The sequence below is a fragment of the Mobula hypostoma genome, chromosome 9 (genome assembly GCF_963921235.1).
Source record: "Mobula hypostoma chromosome 9, sMobHyp1.1, whole genome shotgun sequence".
NCBI lineage: Eukaryota > Metazoa > Chordata > Chondrichthyes > Myliobatiformes > Myliobatidae > Mobula > Mobula hypostoma.
Window position 1 is genome coordinate 54,646,888 of NC_086105.1, and position 15,745 is coordinate 54,662,632.

The 15,745-nt window shown below is 41.0% G+C and overlaps 1 protein-coding gene across 3 annotated transcripts in view; it reads left to right on the forward strand.

Moving 5' to 3' along the window:
• The first annotated feature begins 4,431 nt into the window (after positions 1-4,431).
• LOC134351730 (cytidine and dCMP deaminase domain-containing protein 1-like) overlaps positions 4,432-15,745 on the forward strand; it is a 121,451-nt gene continuing 110,137 nt past the window's right edge. For 2 of the 3 annotated variants that reach the window (XM_063058314.1, XM_063058316.1), the window contains exons 1-3: positions 4,432-4,638; positions 5,096-5,213; positions 14,348-14,383. In XM_063058314.1, coding sequence (XP_062914384.1) covers positions 5,195-5,213; positions 14,348-14,383 — 55 coding nt within the window. In that variant the 5' untranslated portion in view covers positions 4,432-4,638; positions 5,096-5,194. Of the gene's footprint in view, positions 4,639-4,846; positions 4,943-5,095; positions 5,214-14,347; positions 14,384-15,745 lie in introns of those variants that run through there. The other variant, XM_063058315.1, reaches the window with a different exon arrangement.

The window sequence follows — 15,745 nt, forward strand, 5'->3', positions numbered from 1 at the left end:
CCTCTATTCCACTTACCATGGAATCCCCTACCACAACAGCTCTGCGACTCTTTTTCTTGCCCTCATGCGCAGCAGAGCCACCCACGGTGCCATGATCCTGGCTACTGCTGCCTTCACCTTTTGAGCCATCTCCCCCAACAGACTCCAGAGTAGTATATCTATATGACCACAGGAGACTCCTGTACTATCTTCTTGCTACTACTCTTCCTGTTGGTCACCCATTCCCTATCTTTCCTTAGATCCTTAAACTGCGGTGTGACCAACTCACTAAATGTGCTATCCACAACATTCTCAGCATCTCAGATGCTCCAAAGTGAGTCCATACGCAGCTCCAGTGCTGCCATGCAGTCTACCAGGATTTGCCCATCACGCTTGAAGATTCCAAACTGTTTACAAGGATGAGATTTCAAAAGGCACCCCAAACCACCACTGGAATCCCCAATTTCTGTTCCGAAGGTGGTATATATACTGCTTGCCCAAAGAATGGCAACCTACCTCCCTGTCCTGTTGCAGACCTACCATTCCCCTACCCAGCTGTGGAGCACCCATTCCTTGTTTTACAATTGGCATGCTAGCTCTTGTTTCCATTGCTGGCATCCCCAGTCTACCTCAGTGAGGAGCCAGAGTTAGAGATCCCTGTGCACTCACAATTCCCTTCTTGACCAGGTAGCTACCTTCCAAACTCTTTCCCATATCAGTCTGTCGATCAAGACTAGGTAACATGGCTTTCCAAATGTTAGACAAAACACGTACTCTGACTCTTTCTCTACATTCCTGCTTAATGTCAGTGGCTTTGTAATGGGTGAAGCCTGCTGTTTGATCTGCTAACCTGGGGTCTTATGGTGATAATTGCTTACTTGTCTTGCTATGAGTTTTAGAGTCATAGCGTAACACAGTACAAAAACAGATCCTTCAGCCCAACTCATCGATGGTAGTCCCATTTACCTGCATTTGGTCCATATTGCTCTCAACCTTTCCTATCCACATACCTGTCCAAGTGCCTTTCGAATGTTGTTATTGTACCTGGCCCAATCATTTCTGCTGGCAGCTCATTTTGTATATGTTGGAAAGTCTTCAACATCCTGATACCCAGGACAAGGAATAGCACAAACATTAAAGGTTAGAATGGGCACTGAGGTCATAAGAAATGCAGTGTTACCTAGAGAGACACAGTACAACAAAAACTTTCAGATGAAGCCACACTCAGGTTGGAGGAACAACACCTTATGTTCCATCTGGGTAGCCTCCAACCTGATGGCATGAACATTGACTTCTCAAACTTTCGCTAATGCCCCACCTCCCCCTCGTACCCCATCCGTTATTTATTTTCTTACGTAACCGGCAACAATTAATATCAATCGAGACAGGTTATATAAAAACAACCAAACATTTATTAAACATGGATAAGCGATAAGGAAAAAACAAACGAAAACTTTAACCAGAAGTTAACCGTTATGCAGCCGTTCAACAAATCGTCACTCGGCACTGGTTCTTAAAGTGTTAAATGTGAAAACAGTTCTTAAAGCGATAAAATCAGATATAGTTCTTAAAATGGTAAATTCGAAAGTCCAACAGATTTATACATTCAATTGGGAGAGACTTCTCTGGAGAAGGATTTCTTCATAGACGCGACTTTCCTACTGGTTCTGTCCGAAGGATTCACAATGCAGTAAATAAAACGGTTTAAAACAACTGACCTTGGTTTCTAGAGAGCAAACCTTTGCATGAACTCTTTGCTCTTTTGGCAAGAGTTATCTCAATGCAGGTCACTACTCCTTCAACGAAGACTCAATAAGGTCGATCCTTTGTTAAACTGCCAAATGATGCTGACTCCTCTTGATCCTTCGGTCCTGTACTTCGATAAAGTCTTCACTCTCCCTTCTACTGCTGGAATAGGGTAAATCAGCACATCTCACCAAAAATTTCCAGTCCAATAATATTATCTTCCAACAGAACGTACTGCTTAACAATATCATAATTCAGTGCCTGATCAGCATTTAAAGCTGTATAAACTTGTTGTGCCCTGCCTTTAATTACACTTTGTAACATCACTGGCCATTGGTCTTTTGGCCACTTTAAACTCAGAGCAATAGTTTTGAAATGCTGGAAATATTTGTCCACTTCAGCTTCATTAAATGGAGGAGCCAAAATAACCTCACGACTAGCAATAAACTGTTTCATAGAACCAGAAGAATGATTCCCGGACTTTAATTTCTGCATCTCTAGCTCAAATATCCTCTTGTTTTCAGCTTCTTTTCCTTTAAATTCCCTTATTTTATTAGCCTCGCTTTCTTCCAGTTCCGCTTTAAATCTTTCAAACTTTAACTGTTCAAGATGTAACTGCATTTCCAGATTGTTGATTGGAAACTTATCTAACACCTCCTCATCAAATAATTTCAAATTAATATAATACTCAGTGATTTTGCGTTGTATAAAAACCTTGGTGGAATTTTTCGTAATTCCTTTAATATCCAACTTCCTAGCAATCTCCAATACCTCAGTTTTTCTCGCATTCTCTTAAGACCCCAAGTTAGGCGTGTCCAAAAACCCATCAATATCCATTGTTGCCGAATACTACTCACACCAATCAAACCAAAAAAAAATTGGATATTTCCCTTTTCCAAATCAAAATGGCAATTACCAGCACTTAAACTCAAAATCGGAACACATCCCGGACGAGCCTCCACAGATTATGTTACGTAACTGGCAACAATGAATATCAATCAACACAGGTTATATAAAAACAACCAAACATTTATTAAACACGGATAAACAATAAGGAAAAAAACAAACAAAAACTTTAACCGGAAGTTAACAATTATGCAGCCGTTCAACAAGTCGTCACTCGGCACTGGTTCTTAAAGCGTTAAAGTCAGATATAGTTCTTAAAATGGTAAATTCGAAAGTCCAACAGATTTATACGTTCAATTGGGAGAGACTTCTCTGGAGGAGGATTTCTTCATAGATGCAACTTTCTTGCTGGTTCTGTCCGAAGGATTCATGATGCAGTAAATAAAACAGTTTAAAACAACTGACCTTGGTTTCTAGAGAGCAAACCTTTGCATGAACTCTTTGCTCTTTTGGCAAGAGTTATCTCAATGCAGATACTCCTTCAATGAAGACTCAATAAGGTCGCTCCTTTGTTAAACTGCCGAGCGATGCCAACTCCTCTCGGTCCTTCGGTCCTGTACTTCGATAAAGTCTTCACTCTCCCTTCTGCTGCTGGAATAGGGTAAATCAGCACATCTCACCAAAAATTTCCAGTCCAATAATTGTTGTTCGTCCATCATTGACGTCGATGAGGACCTCGACACCATTATGATGGTGTCGAGACTAGCGCTGTGATTTGAATTTAAGTGAGGGAGAGTTGCGCAGCGTCAGCCTCACTCTCTCTTCCCAGTTCCCATCTGGATCCAGTGGCAAGACAGAGTCTAGATGGCTGGAGATGGGACTAGGCGCAATGGATGACCAGGACGTCTTCTGTGTCTTATCCTGCTTTACACGTTCCACGACGCTTGTAGAGACTGCCTTCTTGACCGTTGGACTTTCCATTGGTCTCGTCCGCTCAATCCGCCGGAGTCTGTCTTCACATGCTGGGATAGACAACTCCCTATCTCACCGAGGGTTTGAGACCCGTCAGCTACCCTCACCTGGTTTAGCCGGCTTGTCGAAGCCGTTGCCCGGGGTGTGGCCGCTGTCGCATGCAAACAGCTACGGGGAGCCACAGGTGAGAGCTGAGTGCCAGGTGGGGACCAAAGGTGGACTAAACGCCCTGAAAAGGATGCGACATGTTCCCCCACCAGAGGTGCTACCCTTCCCTAACACCCCATACACCCCAGTCCAATAATATTATCTTGCAATAGAACGTACAACCGTTTTAAAAATGAAACTGCGTCATTAAAACAAATATGCAACAGAAACGGAGACGCAGCACATTCTACCTGGAAATCTACAAACTAAAAAACTAACTGCGTCATCTGAGGTCTACCCTTATATACCCATGGTGCACATGTCATCACGTGACTTCACATCAGCGGGAAAATTACATCAGGTGACCTCCAAAAGACCATTACATCATTCTCACACAAAAAAAACCACAGATCTCCTTGAGGCATGTAACAGTTTATATACACACATTCTTTTTCTTTCTCTCCTTTTTCTCCCTCTGTCCCTCTCACTATACCCCTTGCCCATCCTCTGGGTTTTTCCCCCCCTCCCCCTTTTCTTTCTCCCTGGGCCTCCTGTCCCATGATCCTCTCATATCCCTTTTGCCAATCACCTGTCCAGCTCTTGGCTCCATCCCTCCCCCTCCTGTCTTCTCCTATCATTTTGGATCTCCCCTCCCCCTCCCACTCTCAAATCTCTTACTAGCTCTTCTTTCAGTTAGTCCTGACAAAGGGTCTTGGCCCGAAACGTCGACTGTACCTCTTCCTAGAGATGCTGCCTGGCCTGCTGCGTTCACCAGCAACTTTGATGTGTGTTGCTTGAATTTCCAGCATCTGCAGATTTCCTTGTGTTTGCGTTTCTAAATTCAGATGTCCCTTCCACTTTCTGCAGCCTCATTTCCTTTTGAGAGTTTGCCTGCTGCACATTAGCTCAACAACGCAACAGCCTGTTGTCTCCACGGACCAGCTTAAGGTAGAACGTCATTTAGCACATCTAAAGTAATATATAACCATGCCATAAAAACATTATAGTTATTGTCCTTAAAATATGTTTTGATTGCTGTATTTCTTCAGGCAATTTGTTATGGTTTCTCAATTCTTTGGCTTGGGTGGAGAACTCAATAGAAAATGAAACTAAAAATTTTGGAAAGTGAAACCTTTTAAATAGGTAAACAGGTAGAAAGACATTTAATACACTGCCGGGAAGAGTTCTTCTGATGATGCGTGCAGCAGACCTTTAACTCAGCCTTTTAAATTGACCTGCTGAAAAATCTAAGGTAGATGCAGATTTCATTAAAACTGTTGGAAGAAAATTAACTTCATCTCTTTCTGAATATAGTGAAGCAGATTGAATAGTGGCTGAGTATCTTTATATGGTCACTCTCTTCTCCTTCACACTGTCTCATTTCAAGGGCTTTTCTCATTCACAGCAAAGCTGGCCCTGCTCAGTGTTGGACTTGCTCAGTGAGACCACAGCAGCTAGATCTGGCTGACAGTTTAACTGGCAGTGAGCCCTTAAAGAGGCGATTATGGCGGACAATACATCTGGTAAGTGTTCTCTGAAACTAAGACCACATAAGATCTGGTAAGTGCTCTCTGAAACTTAGACCACATATGACCTGATAAGTGCTCTGTGAAACTAAGACAGAACTTAAGTGTAAAATGTAAGGAAAGAACTTCCCTTGTTTGCTGAAGTTCTCGCTCATAGCTTAGCAACAAAACATCTGCATGAGTCACTCACTGACACAGCTGTGGTAATATGTTTTCGACTCTGCTATTTAAAGTTGGCTTTTCTAGGATTTAGATGCAGAATGGTTTCTTCTTCCCAGGCACCAGAGTGAGTCTGATTATGTTTCAGAAACCTGGTCGAGCTCTTGGAAATGCTACCTTTGTCACCAAGCTTTGTCTTGCTTTGCCTCTTTCACTAACTCATGTCTGCTTTCAGGCAGAGGGAGTAGTTGACCATGGACACGGTAAGCAGATAGGGCAGGAGTCCAGTTTTCATCTAATCTGTGTAGTCAAAGTCATTAAGTTGGTGGACTGCAGGCATAAATTATCAGCTGGAGTTGTGATACTGGGACACAGGGATCTGACTCAGAACAAGATTAGAGGCTAGACTTACTCTCAGTGTTTGGGAAAGACAGATAAGGAATAGGAGAGACTGGAAAAATTATTTAAGCAGATATTAGAGTACAGAAAAGAGAGGGCAGTCTTGAGGGGTAAAGACACAATTCGAATAACTAGAGTTAAACAAGTCCTGTTACATTTTTGAGTGTATTCTATTGGCCAACAAGCGGAAAGAAATAGAAAATGTGTACAGAAATTTACAAAGGTATTTAAGAACAATGAGTAACAAGAAATGAGGGGTGTCACTGCCTGAATATTGATTTGGACAACAGTAGGGCAAGAGGAGTGAGAATTACTGAAGTGTGCTCAGGAGAAATTACTGCATTATTATCTTCCCAGTCCAAGGAGCAGAGTGTCATTAAGAGATCACTTATTGGGAATGAGGTTAAGCAGGGAAATCTTTAGGAAATAGTGACCATAGATCAATTACAGAAAAGGGATAACTATGACTTGCTGATCTTGTGGTTGTGGCCAGAGGTTCTCTGAGTAGAATTGCTGTAGCCATATAAATGTTGTTATTCCCCTCTCCTGTAATTGAGGCTAATGTCTGGGATTTAGCTGATGACTGTATGAAGCCCAGGGCAGCTGAAAGTTCTATACTTGCCCCTCAATCATCCCTGGACCAGAGGGAACCCTGCATGTACTTGCCCTTTGAGTTCTGCCAAAATGCCACGAATCATTGCCTATTCTGTTAAGTGTGAGTAGGCGTCCAAGGATAGTTTGGATTGGCATTTACCCCATTGGTGGTTTGACTTCTGCACTGTTACACCGGGGAGCCATATTTCCCATTACATTTCCTCAAACATTGTCACCCTAACAGGGTTCACTATTTGCTAACATACACTCCAAATCATGCAGCTTGTTCACTAGAAACTGTACCTTCCTTTCATTGTTACCTCAGTGTCTGTATGGTACAAGGTGCAGGTAGATGAAGTCCACACACTTCGGTAGCTGTGGATGGAAGCCCCTTTTCAAACTCATGGGAAGTCAGTGACGGCCAGTGTCAATGAATGAAGACCCATGTAGTTCCTCCAGATCCCCGAGTTGATAGCCCCCTTCTTTTGACTCTGTAGCACCAGCCAGGAGAGCAGGGATGGAACTTGAACTTGAATCAAGATCTTTGTGCAGGAAATGAAAACATACTCATTTAAACATGTGAAATCTTGCCTTCCCAGCATTCCTCCCTACCTTGCATCTTCTACCAAGTGCTTCTGTATTGTGTCCCCAAGTTTCTCTCCTGCAGTGGAGGATGGGAGGAGCTTTTAATTCTGGACCAAGGGGCTGCTTCTCCGCTCCCCCCCACCACCACTACCACATCCCACCGTGAGCAGCAGTCTGGCCTGGAGGTGGGGGCACTGCCAAGGTGCTGGTGCTGCAATTATGAACCCTGTTGTTTAGAGAGAGGTTGGAAGCACTCCACAGAGTGGCTGGCACTGATCTGGGCGCAGGACATCAAAGGCCAGAACTGCCTGCTGGTTGACAGATGTTCTTGCTGTTTTCCCAACTGTGATGGGTGAGAGTCCTCTGTCATCACCTGTCCAAAACTACAGTGAGGAGGATTTGTTGCTTCATAGCTGACAAGGATGAGCAAAGACTAGAGAACCACAATGCCAAGAATCCCTAATATCGGTAATCAATTTATTATTGCCACAGGTATCAAAACACATACAGTGAAAATCTTTTATTTCTGCTCCAATCAACTTTTGCAAGCACCTGTCACACACTGTCAAAATTCTCCTTATTCCTATTTAGAATTTGGACCAGACTGTCCCATTACTTATCTGTTTTAAAACTAATAGAACTATGGTAATTACTCTCAAAGTGTTGCCCTACTGTCACCTCAGTCACTTGCCCTGCCCCATTACACCAACGTGGCTCGATCATTGCCCTGTCCTTTGCAGGGCACTTTTTTATATTGCCCAAGGAAAGTTTCCTGAACACAGTTAACAAATTTGACCAAATCTAAGCTCTTAACAATACAATAGTCCCAGCCTCTGTTAGGAAAGTTAAAATCCCATACTGTCAGAACCCTATTATTCTTGCAGCTCTGCTCAATCTCCTTGCATATTTCTTATTTAAATTTTTTTGACTGCATGGGGGCCTCATGAACAACATGATCATCTTTATTTTAATTCTGAGCTCCACCTATAAAGCCTCATTGGATGACCTATCAGTAATTTCATCTCTGACGGCTACTGTGATATTGTCCTTAATCAGAAACACACCTTACCCTCCTCTTTTTCCTCTGCCTTTATACGGCCTAAAGCACCAGTAAACTGCAAAACTAAGCTGCCAGTCCTGTTCCTCCCTTAGCCACGTTTCCACAATGGTACCTACATCTTAAGTTAATCTACCTTACCTACCAAGCCTCTTGCATCAAAATGAACACATTTTGGTCCAACACATTTTCCTTGCTCCCAACCATATGTTTGAGACAGGAATCAATGAGCATCTAATCAACAGACAGGTTATCTGAAATGGGCAAAGGGGATCTCGTGTTCAGGATGGGTGAAGAGTATCTGGTGCGTGAGATTCTTTAAGGCATTCCTATGTATCAAATACAATCATAATAATTTCTTAAACTCCGGGGGTGACTTCTGGGTCATCAAGGGAATGGCGGCGTAAGGAAAAGGTCTCTCGACAAGAAAGAAGGTAAACTGCCCCAAAATCGAATTTAGACAAATACTTAATATTGCATAACTATATTAATAAAAGGGGCAAGGATGATGTCTAAGAACAAGAATAAAAAGTCCGCTCTGAAGGCTGATAAACATAAAGAGATGCAGCAAGGCGAAGGGCCTAGCTCTCCCACGGCAAGCCAGGACGGAGATAATGAGGGGGAATCGGTGACTTTGTCTTTGATTCTCGGAGAGATTCGCGAGTTCCGACAAGATAACAGCAAACAGCTGGAAGATATTAAAGGAGAAATAGTAAAAACTAACTCGCGGATAGATGAAGCCGAAGCGAGGATTGTTGGAATTGAAGAGAAGCTACAAAATGCCGAGGAAGTGATAGCAGAAATGCTGAAGCTACAAGACCAACTCCAGTGGAAACTAATAGATCAAGAAGGCCATTCGAGAAGGGAAAATGTGAGGATCTACGGAGTTCCCGAAGGAACCGAAGGTAAACCCGGATTGATGATTCCCTTCGTGGAGAAGCTGCTTAGAGAGAACCTTGATATACCGGCCGCAAAAGACCTACAGATAGAAAGGGCTACCCGTGCATTGGCACCACAGCCTCCGGCAGGCACCCAGCCCAGATCGATTCTGATCAGATTTCTCAGTTACAGAACGAAGGAAGAGGTGCTTAAAAGAGCATGGCAAAAGAAAGGTTTCATGTGGAACAACTGTAAAATCAGTTTAGACCACGACTACGCACCGGGGATTCTTGCCAGACGGAAGGAATATACGGAAACACGGAGAGTCCTGAAGGAAAACAACATCAGATTCCAGACCCTGTATCCAGCTCGGCTGAGAGTCTTTTACGACGAAGGGACAAAAACTTACGCTACGGTGGAGGAGGCAACGTCGGACCTGGCGGACCGGGGACTACCTATTAAAGTTATCACCCAACCGGCGTCGCTACTGGAGAGGATTCGGCAGAAGTCGTGGCAGTTAGTGGGGCGAGGACGCTCCACTCGAACCAGAGTGTCAAACTACAAGGAAAAGCTGCAAATATTCAGACGCGAATGTACAGAGAATACAGATTAATTAAGAGAAATGACTGAAAAGAGTAAATCGGACTTAAAAGTAAAATGAAAACTGGTAACTGAAAATAATCTAGGCGGAATAACTTGAATGATAGCAATATGGTCGAGACATAAATAGGAGAAAATTCTCTATGATTATTCAAACTGCTGAGGGCCCTCTAACACAGGGTGAAGATAGAGGTTATCCCTCTGAACTGAGGCGGGTCGGTGCTCAGGCCTCACTGTGGGAAGTCGGGGAAAATTTTCAAATGTTATACGTTCAGAAATGTCTAGGGTGTGGTTATATGTCTTGGTTTACTGTTGAGAAGGGATTGCTTACTGTTTGGTTAGAAAAGGAGAGTGCTTTTTTTCTACTAGAGAAAAATGCAAACTGAATTGGTAAAAATAATTTCCTATAATGTTAATGGGGTTTTGAATCCAATTAAAAGAAATAAGATTATGTCTAAATTGAAAAAAGAGAGGGCACAAATAGCTTTCCTCCAGGAAACACATATGAGCCAATCTGAACATGGAAAATTAAAAAGAATGGGCTTTAAGCATGTATTTTATTCATCATATAAATTGAGTCACAAAAGAGGGGTAGCTACTTTAATATCAAGTACTCTTAATTATGAACATATTTCAGAGACTAGAGACAAAGAAGGACGGTTTGTAAAAATCACAGGAAGAATAGAAGGTACAGAAATAACATTGCTGAATGTTTATGCTCCTCCAGGTAGTGAATGGTCATTTTATAGACACATTTTTGACCTAATGGTCAGTTCTCGAGGGGTAGTAATTTGTGGAGGGGATTTTAATATTAGATTAAATCCTATATTAGATTCTTCAAGAATAGTTACTCAGAATAAACCTCTGACTCGGAAAGTGAATTCATTGATGGAGGAGTTGGGAATTATAGATGTCTGGAGGGAATTACACCCTACTAGTAAAGATTATACATATTACTCTTTCCCTCATTCAGCCTATTCAAGGATAGACTATTTCTTTATCTTTAATACAGATAGACTCAGGATAAAAAACTGTAATATTGCAACAATTGATCTGTCGGATCATAGCCCAGTCTCTATGTCTCTAATCCTGGAAAGGAAAATGAGGAAAACACTATGGAGGCTAAACTCACATATACTTAATAACCTAAAAGTAATGGAGAGATTAAGGGGAGAAATCAAAGAATATCTAGACCTTAATGACATGGGAGAAACATCACCAGTGATTTTATGGGATACATTGAAAGCTGTACTGAGAGGGAAAATTATTTCCATTACTACTCACATGAAAAAAATCAATGCACAAAAATTAGCAGACCTTCAAGGAAAATTAAAACAACTTCAAGTTGTAGATAGCAACAAAAGTAATTCAAATCGAAAACAGGAAATTAGGAAATTGCAAAGTGAAATTGATGATATTTATACGTTGGAAACTCAAAGAAATTTTCTTTACCTGAGACAAAAGAATTATGAAGTAGGAGGTAAATCAGCTAGATTATTAGCATATAAATTACGAAAACAACAAGCAGACAATACAATTCATAAAATAAAGAATCCAAAGACAAAGCTTGTGGAGAGTACAATAGGGAAAATTCAAGAGAGTTTTGAAACATATTATCGAGAGCTGTACTCCCAACCCCGGGCCCCCAATGAGCCCTATATAGACAGTGTATTGAATTTTTTAGATCTACCTAAACTTACAGATTTACAAAATGAAAGTTTATTAGAACCAGTAACTGTCAAAGAACTGAACGTGGCCATCTCTAGGTTAAAGGCTGGAAAGTCCCCGGGTTCTGATGGGTTTACCTCAGAGTGGTACAAGTCCCTGAAGACACAGTTAGCCCCATTACTACTTAACACCTTTAATTGGATCTTGCAGAGAGGAGAAACTCCACCTTCCTGGAGAGAAGCGATTATTTCAGTTATTCCTAAAGAGGGTAAAGATAAACTAGAATGTGGCAATTATCGGCCAATTAGTGTTCTTAATTTAGATTACAAACTATTTACATCTATATTAGCGCGCAGATTGGAAAAGCTTTTACCTGGTCTAATCCATTTAGACCAGACTGGATTTATTCAACAAAGACAAACACAGGACAACATAAGGAGAACTCTGCACATATTAGAACAGGTTAATAAGAACGAGACAGAGACAATGGTAGTAGGATTGGACGCTGAGAAAGCTTTTGATTCGGTTAGTTGGGCATTCCTATACAGAGTGTTAGGAAGATTCGGCTTTCAAGAAAGGTTTATTAAAGTAATTCAGACTCTGTATGACAGCCCAACAGCCCGAATTAAGATAAATGGGGACCTCTCTGACTCCTTCATTTTAGAGAGAGGCACTAGACAGGGATGCCCAATTTCTCCTCTCCTTTTTGCGCTATATATTGAACCACTTGCCCAACTAATAAGACAGAGCGAAATCGTAAAAGGTATCAAGGTGGCAGGGATTGAACAGAAAGTGGCGTTATTCGCAGATGATGTTTTGGTCTATCTGAGTGAACCAGAAAAATCATTTATAGGATTGTTTACACTGTTGGATGACTTTGGGAAAATATCAGGTTATAAAATAAATGTAAAGAAAACGCAGGTTATGTCCCTAAATTATACACCATCCAAAAAATTGCAGGATACATACGATCTTAAGTGGGAAGCTAAATCATTAAAATATTTAGGAATAACCCTGCCGAAGGATCTTTCAACACTGTCACAGGTAAATTATGGGTCATTAATCTCAGAGATAAAAGCAGATATGCATAGATGGAATCTTATCCCCTTTTTAAGTTTAAATTCAAGGATAAATACTATAAAAATGAATATTCTTCCTCGGTTATTATATCTTTTCCGTACTTTACCAGTGGAGGTGGATGATAATCAATTCAGGGAATGGGACAAATGGATTTCCCGCTTCATTTGGCAAGGAAGGAAACCTAGAATTCGATATAACACCTTACAGTTAGGGAAGGAAAGAGGAGGTATGGTTCTTCCTTGCCTGAGAAATTATTTTTATGCCTCACAGATAACCCCTCTGTTATATTGGTGTAATAGGGAATATAAGGCTAGATGGAAGGAAATAGAATTTGGATTAGTTGACAGTTTTCCTCTTCAGGCCTCAATAGCTGACAAAGGATTGATGGCCCAGTTGGAAAAATTTAATAATGCTTGGATAAATCTTACACTAAAAGTATGGCAGAAGGTGGTTAATTCATGTGGAATTAATAACATGCTAAAACTCTTTAGAAGGTGTGCATATGATACCGAATTCCTTCCCAACAGAGGAGATAAAAGATTTGAGCTATGGATAAAGAAAGGTCTTACAACCTACCTCTCATTTATAGATAAAAGAGTATTACAAAGTTTCCAAATCCTGCAGGACAAACATGGCCTAGAACATAATGACTTTTTTAGGTACCTTCAAATATGAAACTATGTTAACCAGAGTTGTAGATATACAGACCTATCAACAGTAGAATTAGAATTTTTCAAGATTCTGAATTCGGCTTGCAGTTCAATATCTAGTAAATCAGTTTCTCGCCTATGTAATGCACTCTCCCATGCTAAAAATGTAAATACACTGTATATTAAAGAGAAGTGGGAGAAAGAAGTGGGGTTGGTACTTTCAGAGGAGGCTTGGGGGAAAATCTGCAGCTTTCAATGGTCCTCGACTAATTCTTTGACATGGAGAGAACATTGTTGGAAAAACATTATAAGATACTTCAAGACCCCATATCAGGAAAAATATAAAGATACAAATGTGATGTGTTGGAGAAGGTGCGGCTCCAAGGAGGCAAATCATTTTCATATTTTCTGGGATTGCCCTAAATTAAGTCTATTTTGGGAAGGTATTCATAGAACATTAGTTAAGGTACTTAGGTCCCAGATACCTCTGAACTTTGAGACGCTCTATTTGGGGCATGTATTGTTCCTTGAACAGAAGGAAGATATAAAGTTGCTGCAGGCCCTCTTAGCGGCAAGTAAGAAATCAATCACTAGAAAATGGCTAAATCCAATACCACCTACATTAGAAGATTGGTACGAAATTATCTTGGAAATATTTAAAATGGAAAAGTTGACCTACTCCCTGAGAACTCAAAAAGAAACATTTTATCAAATCTGGAATAAATGGATTGAATATATAACCCCAATGCAAGCAGACTTTAGATGACTCTCCTAATGATTTATATTGCTCTTCTCATCAACACAGTAATATTGCTAACGTAAGCACCCCTAGTCTAAATGTTTGTTGTTTTTTTTTGGAAAATAGAGAATTAACACAAGTAAAGGGAAAGATTTGGGAAAGGGATAAAAAAAATGAAAAAATTAAGTAAATAAGTACATAGGGATTGGATAATTATGTCTGCGGGCAGGAACAAGCACGAACAAATTGGGATATAAACACCCACAATGGTTGGTATATAGGCTTGTATGCAACATTTTGGACCAGTGGAAATGGTCCAGAAGGGTTGTATGGAAACTATTACTACCATTTTTCTTAACAACTAATTTCATTACTTAGCCTAATAGGTTAGATTTACCACAGTACATAATTATTTATTTAAATGTTTATTTTGCTTTTATATCATCTCAATGTGTACTTAAGAATGTATAAATAATTGTAGTTTTATACATATAAAAAAATGGAAAAGGTTATATGTGTGAAAAAAGTACATGATAATTGTGAACTCCTTATCCAAATAAAAATAAAATTTAAAAAAAAAATAATAATAATTTCTTAAACTCCACCTGTCAGACGTCAGGCTGAAGTTTAGTTTGGTGAGTACATTACTAAAATTTCCATGCACTTGACAGAGAAGAACTGAGGTTGAGAAATAGATTTCAGCAATGCCTTTCTTCCCTAGGTGCCGGCCAACAGTCAGATGAAAGGCCACCTGAAGGTAATGATGGTTTGCATTTTCCTGCTTTATTAGGGAGTCACGTTGTCTTGACTAGTTGAATGAATGAAAATCATTTCCACTCCTGGATCAAACTTTCTCCTTTCACTGGTTTCCTTGGATTTTCAGCTGCCTCTCTGCTGAGCCATGAGAATGCAGGCCGGGAGTATGGTGTGAAATATGGTTTTGCCACTACAGAGATATATATGTATTGTGGTTTCTTAAGATTTTTATAGACAGGGTTGGTAATGGGGACAAACTCCCACTACCAATTAAATGCTTCCTATGGCATACACCTCAAATAACCTCTGACAGTTGTCCAGCTCCGGTCCTTACTAAGCCCGACAGAGCTATTTCTACTGACAGGAGAAGGGCAAAGGTGGGTTACCGGTGCCTTAAAAGCAATCACTGCAGGCAGATGGGGCTCATCACCTGTGGTTGGCTGCTCATTTACAAGAAGTATCTCTGATCTCAAACCTCTGCTGCCTTGTGGCTATATCCACTCATAGGGAAGGCTTTGGGAGTACAGAATCTGGAGCTGAAGTCCCTAAGGCAGTCCTACCTTGAGTTCAATGCTGACTGAGAACTACTCTGATGCTGCTGGTGCCAAACTGTATCAGTCTCTGCCATTCCTTTGAGTTCATCAGATGCGCGGACACGGGGAGCTGGCCACAAGGGCAGCAGTTTGCTCTCCATATCTCACTGCCCAGGCTTGTGTATCTAGACAGCTAGAACACAACATCCATGGTCAACCCTGACCAACTGAGGCCTCACAATATATATTGTACATAAGTTAAATAAATAGTGCAAAATAATAGCAAAAATACTTCATCGAGATCAAGAATTCATTGGCAACATATGAAAGGTCAATTCAAGGGTCTGATAACAGGGGGATGGAAGTTATCCTTGACCCTGGTGGTATGTGCTCTCAGGCTTTTATGTGTCAGCTGTCAAAGTTGTCAGGGTTTGAAAGTTTAGTCATAGTCATAGTCATAGTCATACTTTATTGATCCCGGGGGAAATTGGTTTTCGTTACAGTTGCACCATAAATAATAAATAGTAATAGAACCATAAATAATTAAATAGTGGTATGTAAATTATGCCAGTAAATTATGAAATAGGTCCAGGACCATCCTAGTGGCTCAGGGTGGCTGACCCTCCAAGGGAGGAGTTGTAAAGTTTGATGGCCACAGGCAGGAATGACTTCCTATGACGCTCTGTGCTGCATCTCGGTGGAATGAGTCTCTGGCTGAATGTACTCCTGTGCCCACCCAGTACATTATTTAGTGGATGGGAGACATTGACCAAGATGGCATGCAACTTAGACAGCATCCTCTTTTCAGATACCACCGTGAGAGAGTCCAG